At 38.3% G+C, this 16,493-nt stretch overlaps 1 protein-coding gene across 14 annotated transcripts in view; it reads right to left on the bottom strand.

Annotated features, from left to right (window-relative positions):
• The window catches only part of LOC143737753 (nuclear factor 1 B-type-like), a 116,838-nt gene that overhangs the window by 22,831 nt on the left and 77,514 nt on the right, over positions 1–16,493 (bottom strand). For 5 of the 14 annotated variants that reach the window (XM_077229605.1, XM_077229596.1, XM_077229604.1 and 2 more), the window contains exons 4-9: positions 15,617–15,685; positions 10,408–10,528; positions 9,869–9,981; positions 6,336–6,467; positions 2,395–2,579; positions 125–263 (exon numbers count right to left, since the gene is read on the bottom strand). In XM_077229605.1, coding sequence (XP_077085720.1) covers positions 125–263; positions 2,395–2,579; positions 6,336–6,467; positions 9,869–9,981; positions 10,408–10,528; positions 15,617–15,685 — 759 coding nt within the window. Of the gene's footprint in view, positions 1–124; positions 264–2,394; positions 2,580–6,335; positions 6,471–9,868; positions 9,982–10,407; positions 10,529–15,616; positions 15,686–16,493 lie in introns of all 14 variants that reach the window. The other 9 variants (XM_077229595.1, XM_077229603.1, XM_077229591.1 and 6 more) reach the window with 3 other exon arrangements.

Below are 16,493 nucleotides of genomic sequence, written 5' to 3'. Positions count from 1 at the left end.
AGAAGACAGATTTTTGTTATAAAATTGTAATACAATTTCACAATATTACTGATTTTACTGTATTTTTTGGCCAAATTAGATGCAGCCTTGTGACAGTGGTAGTGTAGAGATGGTAGTAACTCACCCTCTGAGGATGTGGTGATTGGCTTGGTGTCAGTCATTGAGAGAGAAACTGGTCTGACCGTGCTGTGGTGGGGCGAGGGGGCCAGTACTGGCGTGAAGTGACCGGGCACTTTCCCCAGTACCTGACCACTGCTGTTCGGCTGTGGCATTCAGAGAAAAAAAGTAGTCTGTCAGCATATCAGGCCACATGTTACATGTTTTTTTAATGAGGCTAATGATCATGGTCATTTCTTTTTGTTGTCTGAGATTATGGGCAGATTAACACATCTTTTAATGTTGTCCCATCTTCTTCTGGCATTGGCGCTAGACAGCTGAGTGTGCACTTTTCATGACTTAGTTGATACAAAAACCAGAAAAAGAGGGGGTTGAGGGAACACAGGATTCAGACGCAGACACAGAGCAAGCGTCTACCTCCTTATACTCTGGACTGCAGGAGACAGACTCGACTGAATTCACATAGCGGGGCCCTAAGTTCAAAACTCAAACAGGCCTTTATGAAAGAGAATGGTGTCCATGGGGTTCCCCAATGTGAATAGAATGTTTAATTAGGGTGTAATATAATCTGCGTTAAAGCAAGCATAAAAACATCCTGGCTCCCATCCACCCGATTATATGCCCCATGTTATTTGCAGAGCAATCTCCCCTCACCAAGCTCCAGACCCCAGCAACGGCAAATATTTACGACCTTTATCATTCCCTGCGGTTTCTCCCAAGTAACAGTTACAGCGTGCTATGCCTCGTCCAGTCTATGAGCCCTTTGTTTACTGTTTGAGCGGCGGGCATATAAAACTCTGTCAAATCGAGACCTCGCTTCAATCACACAGAAAAAGAAGAAATCCCTCAGACAATCAGCCCTATGTTTCCCAACGTATCAAATCACAGCAGATATTTCTTACACTAGTTTTGCTTTTTTTAATTCTTAATACATCGTTTTACTCACGGGCAAAAAAATGAGAGAGACTATGTTAATGGTTATACCACAAGCAAATTAGATATTTTTACTGAATTACCCACTCTAACTTTACCTCTTTTTGTTGTTATTGACTTTCCACACTTCCACATAGTTTAAGCAACACAAGAGAGGTATTAAATATCTTCAAGCAAAAGGGAACTGTAAGTGTTAACCAACCGCAATATAATCCTAAATAAACTGAGTTTAAATTAGCCCTTAACAAAATATTTAGAGAGGCTTGGCCTTTTTTAAATGTTGTGGTACTAATTAAGATGAGTGGGACGGTCTGAGCTGCTTGGCAGAGATGCAGAAAGTTCTTTAAAATTCTATCCCCATCAATCACCTGCCAGGGAGGAGGAGTCAAAACATCCAAGTCCTTTAATTAACAGGAATGAGGTAAAGCTTGTGTTTTACATGTTGTTGTTTTTTCATATAACAATGAAGACATAATGGCCTATATTAAATTATATGATAGAACAATAAATATTCCCCATATTTTCTCTTAACTCACACTTTAGGGAATCTCAAGTAGTTTTCAGAGTTGGAGACACATTGAGTGCATGTGTGTTAGTGCTAATGCGCAGTGGCTGCCATGGTTGGAGTGTTTATTGACTTGCTTTAATTGTTGTGTTTTTTCCTCTCTCTCTTTTCATTTCCCTTCGCTTCATTTACGCCGCTGCTGGTAAACAGTCGCCACAGCGATAGAGAGGCCGTCATTTGGCTTCACGCTCGGCTCTGAGCTGATTTAGACAAGGCGCCGACAGAGAAAACCACTAATGATTTTGTGTTCGTTAGCTAAACTGGGTCAATTACCGTGCTGAAACAATGTGGCCTGTTAATCAAACTTGAGTACGATGCACTGGGAACAACCAGAGACACCAAGACAGACCGGCAACGAGAGGTAGAGGCAGAAAAGAAGAAAACTGGGCTAAAGCACCTTTGTGTCTACAGCATGTGCTCTTACAATGAGGGTCTCATTAGTTTCAGGGGATAGAGCGCCTTTAGCTCACGGTATGGTTAACATATGTGACAACATGATGATTATGATTGGAGAATTTACGGTACACGTGATGCATGTTATTTCAAGTATTTTATAAATGTGAATCTGTTCTTGCGCGTCTCAGGAAGGGGAATATTTCAACTGAGACGTTAAACCAACACCCTATTTTAACAGCTGGCATCTATTATGTATTGTGGACAATGCACACACAGTCATGAGATTTAAAGGCTCTGTTCTAGTACAGATAAACTGTACTAATTATGTATGATTGCATTAGGGTCTGGGTTAATGCGCGTGTACGTGAGTACTCCATACATACCTGGCTGCTCTGTGGGCTGGACGGGTCGTAAGACTGCATGTAGTTCTTGAGGGAGTCGGCTGGGTTGAGGTGCGGCGGGTAGCGGATGGCGCCATGAGAGATGTAGGGCGAGGGGGCTGGGGGATGGATGGCAGGACCGGAAAACTGCAGCGGAGAATGCGGAGGTGGACTCCTAGTGGAAATTACTGCACATGCAGAGAAAACAACTACTTTACTAATAGATTTTAATTTTACAACATGTAAACTCAATGAAAGTTTTTCTCATGGGTAATTATCAAGAAGCCATACCACACATTTACATAAAACCTATGTAAAAATGTTTAAAATGCTATGTTCAAGTCATGTCGGAAATTAATATATTTAAGGGCTGAAAGAGCCCATAAAGTCCCATTAAGTCATGTCTACCAGTGAGAAATTTGGAATTTTGTTTAAGCCCTGACTTTCCCGGAGTCATCTCAGTGGTGGGCCGTCAGGGCCAGAAAGGCCTTCTCTGCTGGCCTAAACACTATCAGAATCACTGACTTGCACTTTAATATATTTTTTCCATGAATGAGTATTAAATTATTCCCAATAGTCCATTCTCTTAATCTCATAACTTTTCTCTTGGTTGCGCTGCTTCCAGTATTGTATATTTATTTTAGCGCTTTTTTTCCAATTATATTTCAGCCATCATCTGTTGCCAGGGTAAACTAAATCTGCCTTGAGGCCTTCAGAATCGACAGTGTGGACGCCTGTAGCGCCAATGAATGAATGGAAATGAAACCGTTGCTTTAACCAATCAGATAATCAGTCAGATTTAATCAGCCAATCAGATTTCGATTTGACTGCATCTAGCAGGCGTACAATAACGTCGGCATTTTCACGTGCTTTGATTGGGTGGTCAGAGTGCGTACTATTACTGGTAGTCGGACGCTGAGCTAGCTAACCGCATCTGTAGCGAACTGCATAAACTAAAATACATTCCTGTAGATTTAATAGTTTTTCAACCCACAAATGAATGTTTCTTTCCCTCCTCGAACCCCAGCAGGTTCAATACTACTGGAAAAAATCCCTTATCAAAATCCCTTATTCAGCCTGAGCTTTACGCAGAGTCACGGCACACTGTTCGCTCTGTTCTATTCGATGGTGATAGAAAAGGGACTGTTGGGACTGAAACGCACAGATAACCTGTACACCAGAGTAATTGAAGTATTTTTGAGGAAAGGAATTAAGGATGGATTTTGTGTAAAACAATCAGTAGTTTTGGTGAGTATAATGCTTTTTTTGCCCCCGTTTTTTCCGTGGTGAATAGGATTTTCTTCTTAATTTTTCTTGTAAATTTATGATCTAATGTTTTTTTCAAACATTCAAACTATTGTAACGTCTGACGAGGGACTATTGTAACCCTTGAAGAAGGACAAGACAAGGGAGGCTCCGTTTCTGAACTTATAAACCGGGACGCAATAACCACTGTAGTTACACTAACGCACACGCCAAACTCACTCGCTCGTTTCTCTCTACCGGCCTATTCCGAACTCACCACATTAACCCTATTACTGCTGGTGCAACATAAAAACAGCAATTTCACAACAATTATAGAGAGTCTGTGCGCTGCCACGCTATTAAAAGTTATTAATTCACTGAAGGCCTAGGAAATGCACAGCCCGGCACTGATATACAGGTCCTTCTCAAAAAATTAGCATATTGTGATAAAGTTCATTATTTTCCATAATGTAAGCATAAAAATTTAACTTTCATATATTTTAGATTCATTGCACACCAACTGAAATATTTCAGGTCTTTTATTGTTTTAATACTGATGATTTTGGCATACAGCTCATGAAAACCCAAAATTCCTGTCTCAAAAAATTAGCATATCATGAAAAGGGTCTCTAAACGAGCTATTAACCTAATCATCTGAATCAACTAATTAACTCTAAACACCTGCAAAAGATTCCTGAGGCTTTTAAAAACTCCCAGCCTGTTTCATTACTCAAAACCGCAATCATAGGTAAGACTGCCGACCTGACTGCTGTCCAGAAGGCCATCATTGACACCCTCACGCAAGAGGGTGAGACACAGAAAGAAATTTCTGAACAAATAGGCTGTTCCCAGAGTGCTGTATCAAGGCACCTCAGTGGGAAGTCTGTGGGAAGGAAAAAGTGTGGCAAAAAACGCTGCACAACGAGAAGAGGTGACCGGACCCTGAGGAAGATAGTGGAGAAGGACCGATTCCAGACCTTGGGGGACCTGCGGAAGCAGCGGACTGAGTCTGGAGTAGAAACATACCGAGACACCGTGCACAGGCGTGTGCAGGAAATGGGCTACAGGTGCCGCATTCCCCAGGTCAAGCCACTTTTGAACCAGAAACAGCGGCAGAAGCGCCTGACCTGGGCTACAGAGAAGCAGCACTGGACTGTTGCTCAGTTTTGCATGTCATTCGGAAATCAAGGTGCCAGAGTCTAGGAAGACTGGGGAGAAGGAAATGCCAAAATGCCTGAAGTCCAGTGTCAAGTACCCACAGTCAGTGATGGTCTGGGGTGCCATGTCAGCTGCTGGTGTTGGTCCACTGTGTTTTATCAAGGGCAGGGTCCATGCAGCTAGCTATCAGGAGATTTTGGAGCACTTCATGCTTCCATCTGCTGAAAAGCTTTATGGAGATGAAGATTTAATTTTTCAGCACGACCTGGCACCTGCTCACAGTGCCAAAACCACTGGTAAATGGTTTACTGACCATGGTATTACTGTGCTCAATTGGCCTGCCAACTCTCCTGACCTGAACCCCATAGAGAATCTGTGGGATATTGTGAAGAGAAAGTTGAGAGACGCAAGACCCAACACTCTGGATGAGCTTAAGGCCGCTATCGAAGCATCCTGGGCCTCCATAACACCTCAGCAGTGTCACAGGCTGATTGGCTCCATGCCACGCCGCATTGAAGCAGTCATTTCTGCAAAAGGATTCCCGACCAAGTATTGACTATTGAGTGCATAACTGAACATAATTATTTGAAGGTTGACTTTTTTTTTTGTATTAAAAACACTTCTTTTATTGGTCGGATGAAATATGCAAATTTTTTTAGACAGGAATTTTGGGTTTTCATGAGCTGTATGACAAAATCATCAGTATTAAAACAATAAAAGACCTGAAATATTTCAGTTGGTGTGCAATGAATCTAAAATATATGAAAGTTTAATTTTTATAATTACATTATGGAAAATAATCAACTTTATCACAATATGCTAATTTTTGAGAAGGACCTGTATATATATATATATATATATATATATATATATATATATATATATATATAATTAATATACAGTAAATATCATGTTAATACTTAACATACAAAATCTTGTAAATAATGCTGCATATACACATAGTAGGTGGTGATATTGCACCGAAACCCAGGTTGTTGTGATAAAATAAAAAAAAGCTACCACTGCCGCACAAAATCATATCGGAGGAGATGACAGATGTACATACAGACAGCGAGACAGACGCGCCTGAAAAAAGTTAGCTCGCCAGTGTGGGAGTTTTGTGGATTCCTTTAAACGAAGGGCTGTTAGACAGCCCAGTCTGAAGGAAGTGCAGATCATCAGTTATGGTTAATTGTAAATATGGTTACAATCTCTCTCTCTGCCTTACATTTTTTTCTTTTTTTTTGCATTAGTGGCAGAACGAAAATGTTAAATGCATCAATTATTATACACACCTAATGCACATACTTGTATTTTACTAGGCCTAAAATAATTTATTTTGGGAGGAAGTGAAACAGAAAGACAATGAAATTGCCCATTTAAGTTTAAGATCACAATACAAATACAACAATCGAACTTATACGGTAAGAAGAAAAATTTGAGGAGTGCTTTAAGGCAAAATATTCAAAATGTTCAGTGGTGGTTAGAAGGTTTGCTTGAATCAGGGAAGGATTGTGAGAAGTATTTTTGAAAAGTAATACCACTATGGCCAACGGTGGTCAGTCCTGGGTGGTGGTGCTGGGGGAAGGTGCTAAGCCGAGGTGAAGAGTCCTGTGGAGATGTGGGGCTGAATAATGTCTTCTCTGGCTTCTTCATGCTGGGAGAGGACATGTCTGCTGAAGAAAAAAAAAAATAGACAGGGGATTTCAGATATAAACTTGCACCAAGATCTTTCTCAAAGTATTAATGTAAGAAATCTAAATCTGGGATGAGCAGAACTTACGCATCTAAAAAAAAATTAACTAAAAGAAAAGAAAAAAAAGTCTCAATTGACTACGCGACTAAATCTTCGCCAAAATTACTGAACTGAGCATCCAAAAAAAGTCAACAACATAAGAACACATTCTTTTGACATTTTCATGTTTTGTTATGCTGTATCTCCTTTACATCCCCTCTCTGTAGTGCTATGCAGTGTATCATCTATCTTGTTTGATTGTTTAAGAAAAAGATTAACTTCATATCTACTTCCAAGAGACAAAAAAAGTCTCTTCATCAGCAGACATGGAGGAGACAGTGCTTGGCCTGCATGTCTATGGCGCTCCTCCCTGACAATCATAGATGAGATGAGAAAACAGAAAAGAAAGGGAGGCAGACGCAATGAATAATGAAATTAGGAAAAGTGAGGGAGGTGGAAGAAAAGAGAACCGCTAGCTAATGACATATCTGCAAACACGTCTCATGATGTGTATTCTGTCTAGAGATTGTGTGTTATGCACAGATGCTTTAGATGAAGGAATCAATCACGACTACGTCTCTGTATATTTAACTTCATGAAGGAATCAATCAGGACTACGTCTCTGTATATTTAACTTCATAAATGCTCACTCTCACTCTCACTCTCTCTCTCGTGAAGGCAGGAAAAAGGTAAATGATCTTGACTCAAATAGCACAAAGGCATTGGAATGTAGGGGGTTTCCATGTGTCTGATTCAGGGTCCCAAATTGCCTAAATGACTGTTTACCACTATTGCAAATGACAAGACAATTGAGAATATTTTGCTGCCAAAGATTTCCTAACCATACAATGTTATTTTGCAGAATTTTTTTATCTATTTAATTGCATTTTAAAATATTTAAATTATTTTATTAAGGAAAAAAAATATATATATATACAAGGCACTCATAAACCATTTGTATAAACAGATTTGACCAAAAAGAAAGTTTACACAGAAAAAAACCTATCATGATTCCACAACTATAAATGGGTATTGTAATAGTTTTCTAGACAGAATCTACAGATAAACCTTGCACTAACAACACTTTAACAGAGCCTAGCTTTATACGGTTTGGTTTTAAACATTAATTATTTTTCTTCAAAACATTTTTTGACTGCATTATCCTGTCTCAACATGTCCGAATTTAGCATATGGCTTTCGAATAATATTTTGTCATCACACCTGTTGCAACAGAACATTGAAAAAAAGGAAGAAAAAAGCTGTTAAAACGGCAGGATTGTGCTCCCTCAGGAATATCCATATGTGTGTTTGAGGAAAGAGGGAAGGAAGGAAGGAAGAAGAGAATGAAGGTGGGTGGGATATAGAGAGAAAGAAGGTGACAGAAGGAGAATTTGCTCTCCCAAAAGCCTTAAAAAAGCAACAACAAAAAACAAAACAAAAAAAGTGCATGTTTTGTATGTATCCATGACCAGGGAATGACTACATTCTACACACCATGACCAGGGAATGACTACACACTATTACTGGCGAGTGTGTGTGTGTGTGTGTGTGTGTGTGTGTGTGTGTGTGTGTGTGTACATGAGGACTAGGCTTTGGCTGAGACAGTTTCCTTTTGTCAAGGCCTCATATGGCTTTAATATTCATGCTTCGCTCCTGATATGGCTTTTACAAAACAAACCACTTTCTCATGAGCTCTATTCTACCCCATCCCTCTCTTCACTCCTCCCTCCATCTTTCACAACAGCTCATCAGCAAAAGTCCAGGTGGGAAAAAAAACTAGTAATAGTAAAACGACCAGAAAATCGACCAAATTAAGATCATATTTTTGTCACCATTTTAGCAGACTTGAGGCCATAATTTTGTATCACATTATTTTTATTTAAAATAATCAAACCAAAATGTACCTATTAAATTGACAGCCCTAACACAAGTAACAAAAACAAGTGCATGACAAGGAAATAAGACATAACATTTATATGTCTAGTGTAGTGTAATGTGTCCTGCTGCCTGGGAAATGAGTATGGAACTTGAATTAACTCCAATTAAAGACTTTTTTTTAAAAATTGAAATAGCTGAGTTGTATTTTTTAGCGCTCAAATTCTCCCTCTTATACTGGCCACCTGTTGGTCGTCAAGGGACAAGTTCAAACAGACGCGGTCACACCTGCCTGTGTCTCTGTCTGTCTCTAACACACACACACACACAGTACAAAAATCTCTCTTGACTACATGCTAAAATCTAAATTTTTCACAGGGAAAGTTTTTTGTTAATATCTATTAAAACTAAAATTTTGTCTAAAAAGTTATATACTGTAGTTAAGGTACTTTGGGATTTCTTGATGTTGTTAATAGTGCAGAAATTAATCATTAATATTATATATTCTATATGGTTTAAACTAGGCTTAAATTGGGCTAAAAACAGTCCTTTAAATGTATCCATTTAACTACAAACGAATGAAACCAGACCCAATACTAACACGCACATTGTGCCCACACAAAACAATAAACTGTGACACTTCTCCTTAATAAATGACATCTTATAGAAGGTTTCAATCAAAACATGCAACAGGACAACCTGCTCTTTCTTTCTAGTTATGTTAAACTGCAGCACACTAGAAAGTAGCGCACAGGAAGGAAAATCCTTCACCAAAACCTGCAATTTCTGTGGCTCAATTAAGGCAAAATGACACATGAGGCTCAATTAATGCAAAAAGTTGAGATTACATTCTATTTATTCATTGTGTGACTTTACAATAAAATACAGGCTCTAATTTGCGATTGCATTATGCTTCCATAAAAAAAAAAGAGCAAAATAAATAAATAAACTCCAGTGAGCAGTCGTAGGCCTACTTACTGTAAGTGAAATTTTATACCACTGAAATTTGCAATGGTCATAATTTCAGAAAATCATTATTGTTGCAGAAGTGTAAGAAAGACAGCTGAGGTTATGAGAATGCCACAGGCTGATGCTGACTGATGTGTTTTGTTCAGTTGTGCATGAAGACTGGAGTTCACAAAGTGCTGCAAGAATGAAGACCAGTTTATCAACATCACGCTTTACTGAGAACTGAAGAAAGGGGAAAATCACACCGAGGAGAGAGAGAGAGAGAGAGAGAGAGAGAGAGAGAGAGAGAGAGAGAGAGAGAGAGAGAGAGAGAGAGAGAGAGAGAGAGAGAGAGAGAGAGAGAGAGAGAGAGAGAGAGAGAGAGAGAGAGAGAGAGAGAGAGAGAGAGAGAGAGAGCTGAATAGCTCTTAGTAGTGCTTAAATGGAGGAAATGAGCTTAATGCTTACATGATAATGAAATGAGAGCAAGTCTTGATCATGAACACTCTCTCTCACCTTGGTCTCTCTCATGCCACGGTCTGCTGGCTGGTGAACTAGGGGATGGGTAGAAGTCTGGCCCGGTGGGACTAGTCTCCATACTGTCCTCTTGGATCGTCTTAGGCCGCTTACTGCAGAGGACAGAAGAACATGCATTAATCTGACTTCTGACTACACCAATCTGTGCTGTGACATTGAAAATCATTTTTTTTTAAATCACCAATTTCATAATTAGAATAAAGGGCATAAGGTATATTTTAATGAACTTTGACCCAAACTAACTCTAATGTAACATATTGTTGGGCAAATATTTATTAAAATATTTAAACATACACAGACAAAAAAAAACTGTTTTAATTTTATCTTTAGAAAAAAAACAGTTTTTTCTTCAAATATGGGTTACATTTTTATAAAACAATTCTATTTTTTTTAAAAATGCTTTTGTGGTGTTTGTTTAGCTGATCTTTTGTGAAGCTGATCTTACACTGAAGACAACAAACAGGTTTAGTAATGTATGTGTTTGTATGCATGGATGGCGTTTGAACATGCATGCTAACCTGCCAGGAGGAGATGAGAGGGACCGGTGTAAACTCACTCCTGAGTTCAGGTCTTGATAATATGGATGACTTGGCATGTCAGGCATAGGGAAGTTCACTCCTGAACCCTGTGTGATAGGAGCTGGTGAGACGTGAAAGAGAGAGAAAAGACAGTGGTTAGGGATAGGTAGTTATGTCGAGTAACTTACTTTAACATTTTGGCATAAAGAGTCAATCAACTAAATCACTTTTAACACACTCTTTCTGGCTCTCAGTTAGAAGCTGTTATTCAGGGCAGAATTTGCATGAAGGCAAACCCAAACATGTAGCTGTAACTCAATCTAAGAGAGAACAGCCGTAGGGGCTGTAACAGTATGAAGTGTGTCAGAGATATCATATCTACAGAGAAACCACAAGAGCCAGAGCACCGATCAGCGGTCTAACCTCTGTCACTAGCCTCTTTGTTTACATACAATAGCATGACAAAGATAGTTTGGTCTTTCATGAACAGATAGCTCTATACCTACAGTACTATTCCTCAAAAAATATACATACCTTTCATAATATGCTGGTGATTTATAAGCTGGCTAATTTACACTGTAGCACTGACACACATTGGCAGTATCTGTGTTTATTAAGGCAGTGGTTTTGGTTTCAAGGGAGCACATGTGCTGATAACATATGTATCATGTTATAAGCATCATGTTATAAGCTATAAGTTGCTCTGAATACAAATATTTGTCAAATGCAAAAAAGTTATTTAAAATGTAAATGTTACATTTTTTATAACGTTACATTACATTATTAATTATATTATTATTATTATTATTATTATATACAAGTTTAGTAAATGTTGTGTACTTGTGATATTATTTCCTATCATTAGTCATAGTGTGTGTGTACTGGTTTGACCTACATTACATGAGGATAAATTAGGATGAATGTCCTCATAATGTAGTGTGTATTCAAGTTTCAGGTCTCTACCCTTACATTATGAGGTTATCCAGATCTCTTCGTAATTTTTTACTAAAAATCGTGATTTTTTTCTGTGAGGATTATGTTTAGGGGTGGTGTTAGGGGATAGAAAATATCATAGCTCAGTATAAAAACCATTAGTTCTGTATACAGTCCTGATAAGGATAGGTGTACAAACAACTGGGTGTTGTGTAACATATGCATGTATATAAAACCAAAAATGGCTAAAAAATATTCTTACTGAATTGATATACAAGGCTTGTGTTTTAGTGTTAACATTTTATATTTAAAAAAAATCTCTCTTTTGCAGTAGTTTAAGGAGATGTATCATGGAGTTTTAGCAGAGTGTGTGTTTTCATGTATGACATGATATGACCTGAGGATTTGAGGTGAAGGAAACACATGCAAAATTACTGTCAGTCTATGCTGGCACTGAGCCAAAGACCTGCTCCCGCCACATGGATGCAGGTGAGCAGGTATTGCATTTGTTGTAGTACTTAAAATGAGCACCCACAACAATATATACAGTGTTCACTATAACCCCATCTGAACTGCATTACAGAACAACACAATGCCCATTAAACTATACATTTAAAACCTGTGTGCAATTAACTGTCAGTTTGTTCAGGAAGTTGACAGACTTTCCATTGTTATGCTGTTTTTGGTACATGCCGTTTCCTGCAGGTAAGTCATATGGCTGTAGTGCTTTTAGTGTTTGAATGCCTTTCCAAAGAGCAGAGGATCATAGAGGCCACAATGACGGCAGTGTGTGTGTGTATGTGGGACAGATCGCAAGCGTTGTGTTACATTTAGGTGTGACATGGATCAGTTACAGCGTCACCAAGTGCATCATACACCCTTAGGGTGAATATGAGCGTCTGTGTGTGTGTGTGTGTGTGTGTGTGTGTGTGTGTGTGTGTGTGTGTGTGTGTGTGTGTGTGTGTGTGTGGTGTCTTTTAGGCCCTGATAAACCCTTTGGCAATTAGTACAAATCTTGCCTGAGGGCAAAATTGTCCTCAACTATCAAAGAGATTCTTTTTGGAACATCTGTCATCATCTCTGATGAGAACAGGCATGTCTACACATAAACTACTGTATGCTTGTGCTCCGAAACTTGTGAACACACACACAAGACCCACTAGACTGGATTTTCCACAGATGTTCTGGGCAAGTCCCTCCCTTGCTAAATCAGGAATGCCTCAGCATAAAGCATGCTGGTTGTGTTGCTCTGTCTGTTTACTTAGCTATAATCGTGGGTTGAAGCTGTTGCAAGAAGTTAGAAAAAATTACCTTAGAAGACAACCTCCCTAAATTCATTTGTAGATTATATATAAATTTATACAAATACAACCATAACATTCATATTAACATTCAGTTTTTTTTCCCTCTAAAAATGCTAAATATTTTAGTTTTAAGCAGGGTTTGGGTACTGTAAATCTAGTAGATTCATATTTATACTAGTGTAAAAACAAAAGTCCATGGTGTGTCCTCATTTAGCAAGATAAATGTGTGTTTAAAGGTTTATCTATACTTTGAGACCGACATTTTTTAAAATTAGTACCAACACATTTAGTAAAACTTCTCAAAAAAAAAAAAAATCTACTTGCCAGGACATATGAAGTGGTTCACACTATTTGAAGGTCATGTTTACATTAAATCTACTGATTTCAACAGATTTATCTGATGAGTAGGTTCAGGGGTAGGGTTGCGGCGGTGAGGAAATTTTCCCACCGGTTAATCGACGTGTGACAACACCGGTAATCGCGGTGTCACCGTGGGGGGCGGGGCGGGGAAGTTAAATAGCTTTTAAATGCGTGCGCGTTATACTTTCACTTTCGAAATAAGCGTCAATTGGCAATTCAGCGTCAATTGCTTGAATGGACAAAAAAAAAAAACTCGCTGATAATAAAACTTTAATTTATAGACAGAACTTTTATTAGCATAACGAACGAATAAAAATAACCCCATGCATAGGCTGAAAACAGTGAAAATCGCCAAACTGGGCCCAAACAAATAAGAACCATAAAACATTTATTAACGAATAAGAAAATAAAATAGGCCTAAATAAATTACACAAAGTTTAAATAAGATAAAACCAAATAAATAAGACCCCATTTACACCTGGTATTAAAATGCGATCTGTATCCAGATAAGTTATCCAGATAATAAAAACCGCATGTTAATGCAAGGTGTAAATACGTTGTGATCGGATTGTGATCGGATCTGCCTGACCACATCTGGAGGTAGTCTGGCTGCATTGTGTTCGGATCTTTACTAGGTGTAAACGCAATCTGGTTGTTGAAACCACATATGTATATTTTACTCCTCCCAAAAATGCTAAAAAAAATAAACATGTGAGAGTGTTATATAGGCTATTTCATGTCAGATATGACGACGCTACTGCAACACGCATTACCGCAGATGAGCAGCTGAGCGTCTATTCATCAAGCCAACGTGCAAACATCGCAAATAAAAGTGAAAGTAAGTCACAGACACAGACGCTTAACACACAATCATCTTCAAGTAAAAAAACGAAATTATCTTACCAGGGCTGTTGCCACTTTTTCTTATTGCTGTCTTTGATTTTGAAATGAGCTGATGATCAATAAAATGCAGCTCACCTCTGTTGCTTTCGGTGGCGTGCAATCCATTAAATCATAGCGCGGGAGTTGAAGTCGGATTTATATCCATTTTGCAAAAACACATTTATGTGGCCAGGTGTAAATGGAATCGGTAAGATCAGAACACTTATTATCCGGATAACTTATCTGGATACAGATCTCATTTTAATACCAGGTGTAAATGGGGTCTAAGAGACGAATATAAAATCTCCACACGTGCTAAATGGAATTTGACTCCTGATGCTTGCTGATCATGACTGGCTCTTGGCACGCACTGCGCAGTTCAGTTTTTAATTATAATGTATGCTCTCTTATGAACTAAATAATTGATAATTATTATTTTTAATTAATTCAAATAAATATTTTAGCAAAAACGAATACTTTAAAAAAGTCAAGACATCGCGGTGTCACGGTGGGAAAGTGATGTCACCGGTGATGGCGCTTAAAACCGGTAACACCGTCAACACCGTCTATCGCGGCAAGCCTATTCAGGGGCAGATCTGCAGAGGCGGCATGGGATGGTAACCGGGATCCTAAGAAAAATCATTGTCACCTCATCTGGCACCCAGAATAAAATATAAGTGTAAGCAATTTCATGTACTGCTTTTCAGCAGCGCAGCGGCATTTGATGGCATACAAAAAAAAAGAGAGAGTGTACCACAAAATAATGGGGAAAAAACTATTTTCTAAAAAACATTCCGTGTGTAGTCAGCTTCATTAAAATGACTCATGAATCAGTTCTTAGTGAGTCAGAAACACACATCAGTTTACGAACAAATTGATTGCTTATCCATTTGTTCGTCAATCTGAAAATTGCTGCTTCTCGGCTGACACAGAGGTTTTCTGAGAAATCTAATCTCGTCCGTATATGATGTGAGCGAATTGAATGCCCGTTTCACTTTCATCATGGAAATAGACTTTTTTGCCATCTGACAATAAAATAAAATAAAATAAACAAGACGATCCCGATCATTGAAACTGATAGCAGAGTTGGGTAAGAATCTAATCTTAATGAACTAGATTGAAAATTTTAAAAGACAAATTTAGTCAGAGTTAGGTCAGAATAGATAGATAGATGATCTGAGTGTTGCTGTTGCAACCAAGTGTTTCTGTTGTTTCATAGCATCCCCATACAGACAATTCGACCTCTGTTAATAACAGACACTCAAACAGTATTTGCAAAACTGATCCAGTCTTAGTGTTTTGATATTTGGGCATTTCTTTCTAATGTTAGCAGAAAGTTTCGTTTTTATTTTTATTGAATTTTATTTATGTATAGACAGAATACATGTGGTAATGCAATTATCATATTCATGAACATAAATGTGTATGTCAGGCAATAAATACACAATAAACCATGCATGGATATTTGCTTTGGTGTTTCTACCCCTAACAGTCCTCATGCCACCCTATGAGGAATTTTTCTTAGATCCGCCCCGAGTAGGATTATGTGTTTGCAGTATCTTATACTGCTGTATCTTATACCTGTATAAAATATAAATTCATGTACTTGTTTAAAATTGTATAAAATCATGCGCCTACGAGATGCCCTCACTAACATACAGTAGTGAAACCAGTGTGTGTGTGTGTGTGTGTGTGTGTGTGTGTGTACACATGTTTAGAGAGAGACTTACTTCTGGATACTCTCACCAGCTCCGAAACACTAAAGACCCCTGATTTAATAAAGCTCTCTTCCAAGTAAACTGTGGGAGACAAAAGCATTTTCTTCAGACACATGTCCTTACTTAACACATACACATGAGGACATTTCAAATGCTGTGTGTTTGGTGAGCAGGCATCAGAAAACATTTTAGTTTCCACATAGATTAAACAAATAATCTTTCATCCTCGTCACCATTTAATTTTTACTTTCAGAGATTGTGACAAAACTAACTGTGACTTGTATTATGTACAGACTAGAGAAAGCCAACTAGTACGCAACACTACATTCCAACTTGTGCCAAAAAAAGACCAGCCCCACAGGGTCAGCCTCCTAGAGCATGCCAAGACATTCAAATCTTTCCCACAATGCACCGCAAAGCCCAACAGGATGGCCTGTTTTATATTAATGGCCATTTCGGTCAATCATTTGGTATAATTTCTCTAAAAAAAAGCAAGAGTAAAACTGATAGACATGGTAGGATTTTTTTTTTTTGTGGCACTGTGCAATATAAAAGGAAAGTTTAGCTTTAATTCAGCTGCTTATTAAATTAAATATATTTGTAGTAGAGTTTATTGAGAACTGGTTTGGTTTGAGTGACCAGTCGTTGATCAGTAGTTGTAAGTTGTTTCAGTGGCAAATGACGAGATAAATGTCTATGTTTCTCTTCTCTGAACATGAGTTATAGGCCTACAAGTAGTTTACATCCAGTAACAAATACACAAAAACACATACATCTCACAAACTCAGGAGTCCCACACCTTTTGATAATTGAATGTACATAATGTTTTTTTTCTAGTCATTTGTGAATGATTACTGGATTTGATTTGTATGAATTTGTTATTTGTACA

Source organism: Siphateles boraxobius, unplaced genomic scaffold, assembly GCF_051911475.1.
Source record: "Siphateles boraxobius isolate OS27281-9 unplaced genomic scaffold, OSU_SipBor_1 130, whole genome shotgun sequence".
Lineage (NCBI taxonomy): Eukaryota > Metazoa > Chordata > Actinopteri > Cypriniformes > Leuciscidae > Siphateles > Siphateles boraxobius.
The sequence above is the reverse complement of the archived record's forward strand: the minus strand, read 5'-3'. Positions and strand labels throughout refer to the sequence as shown.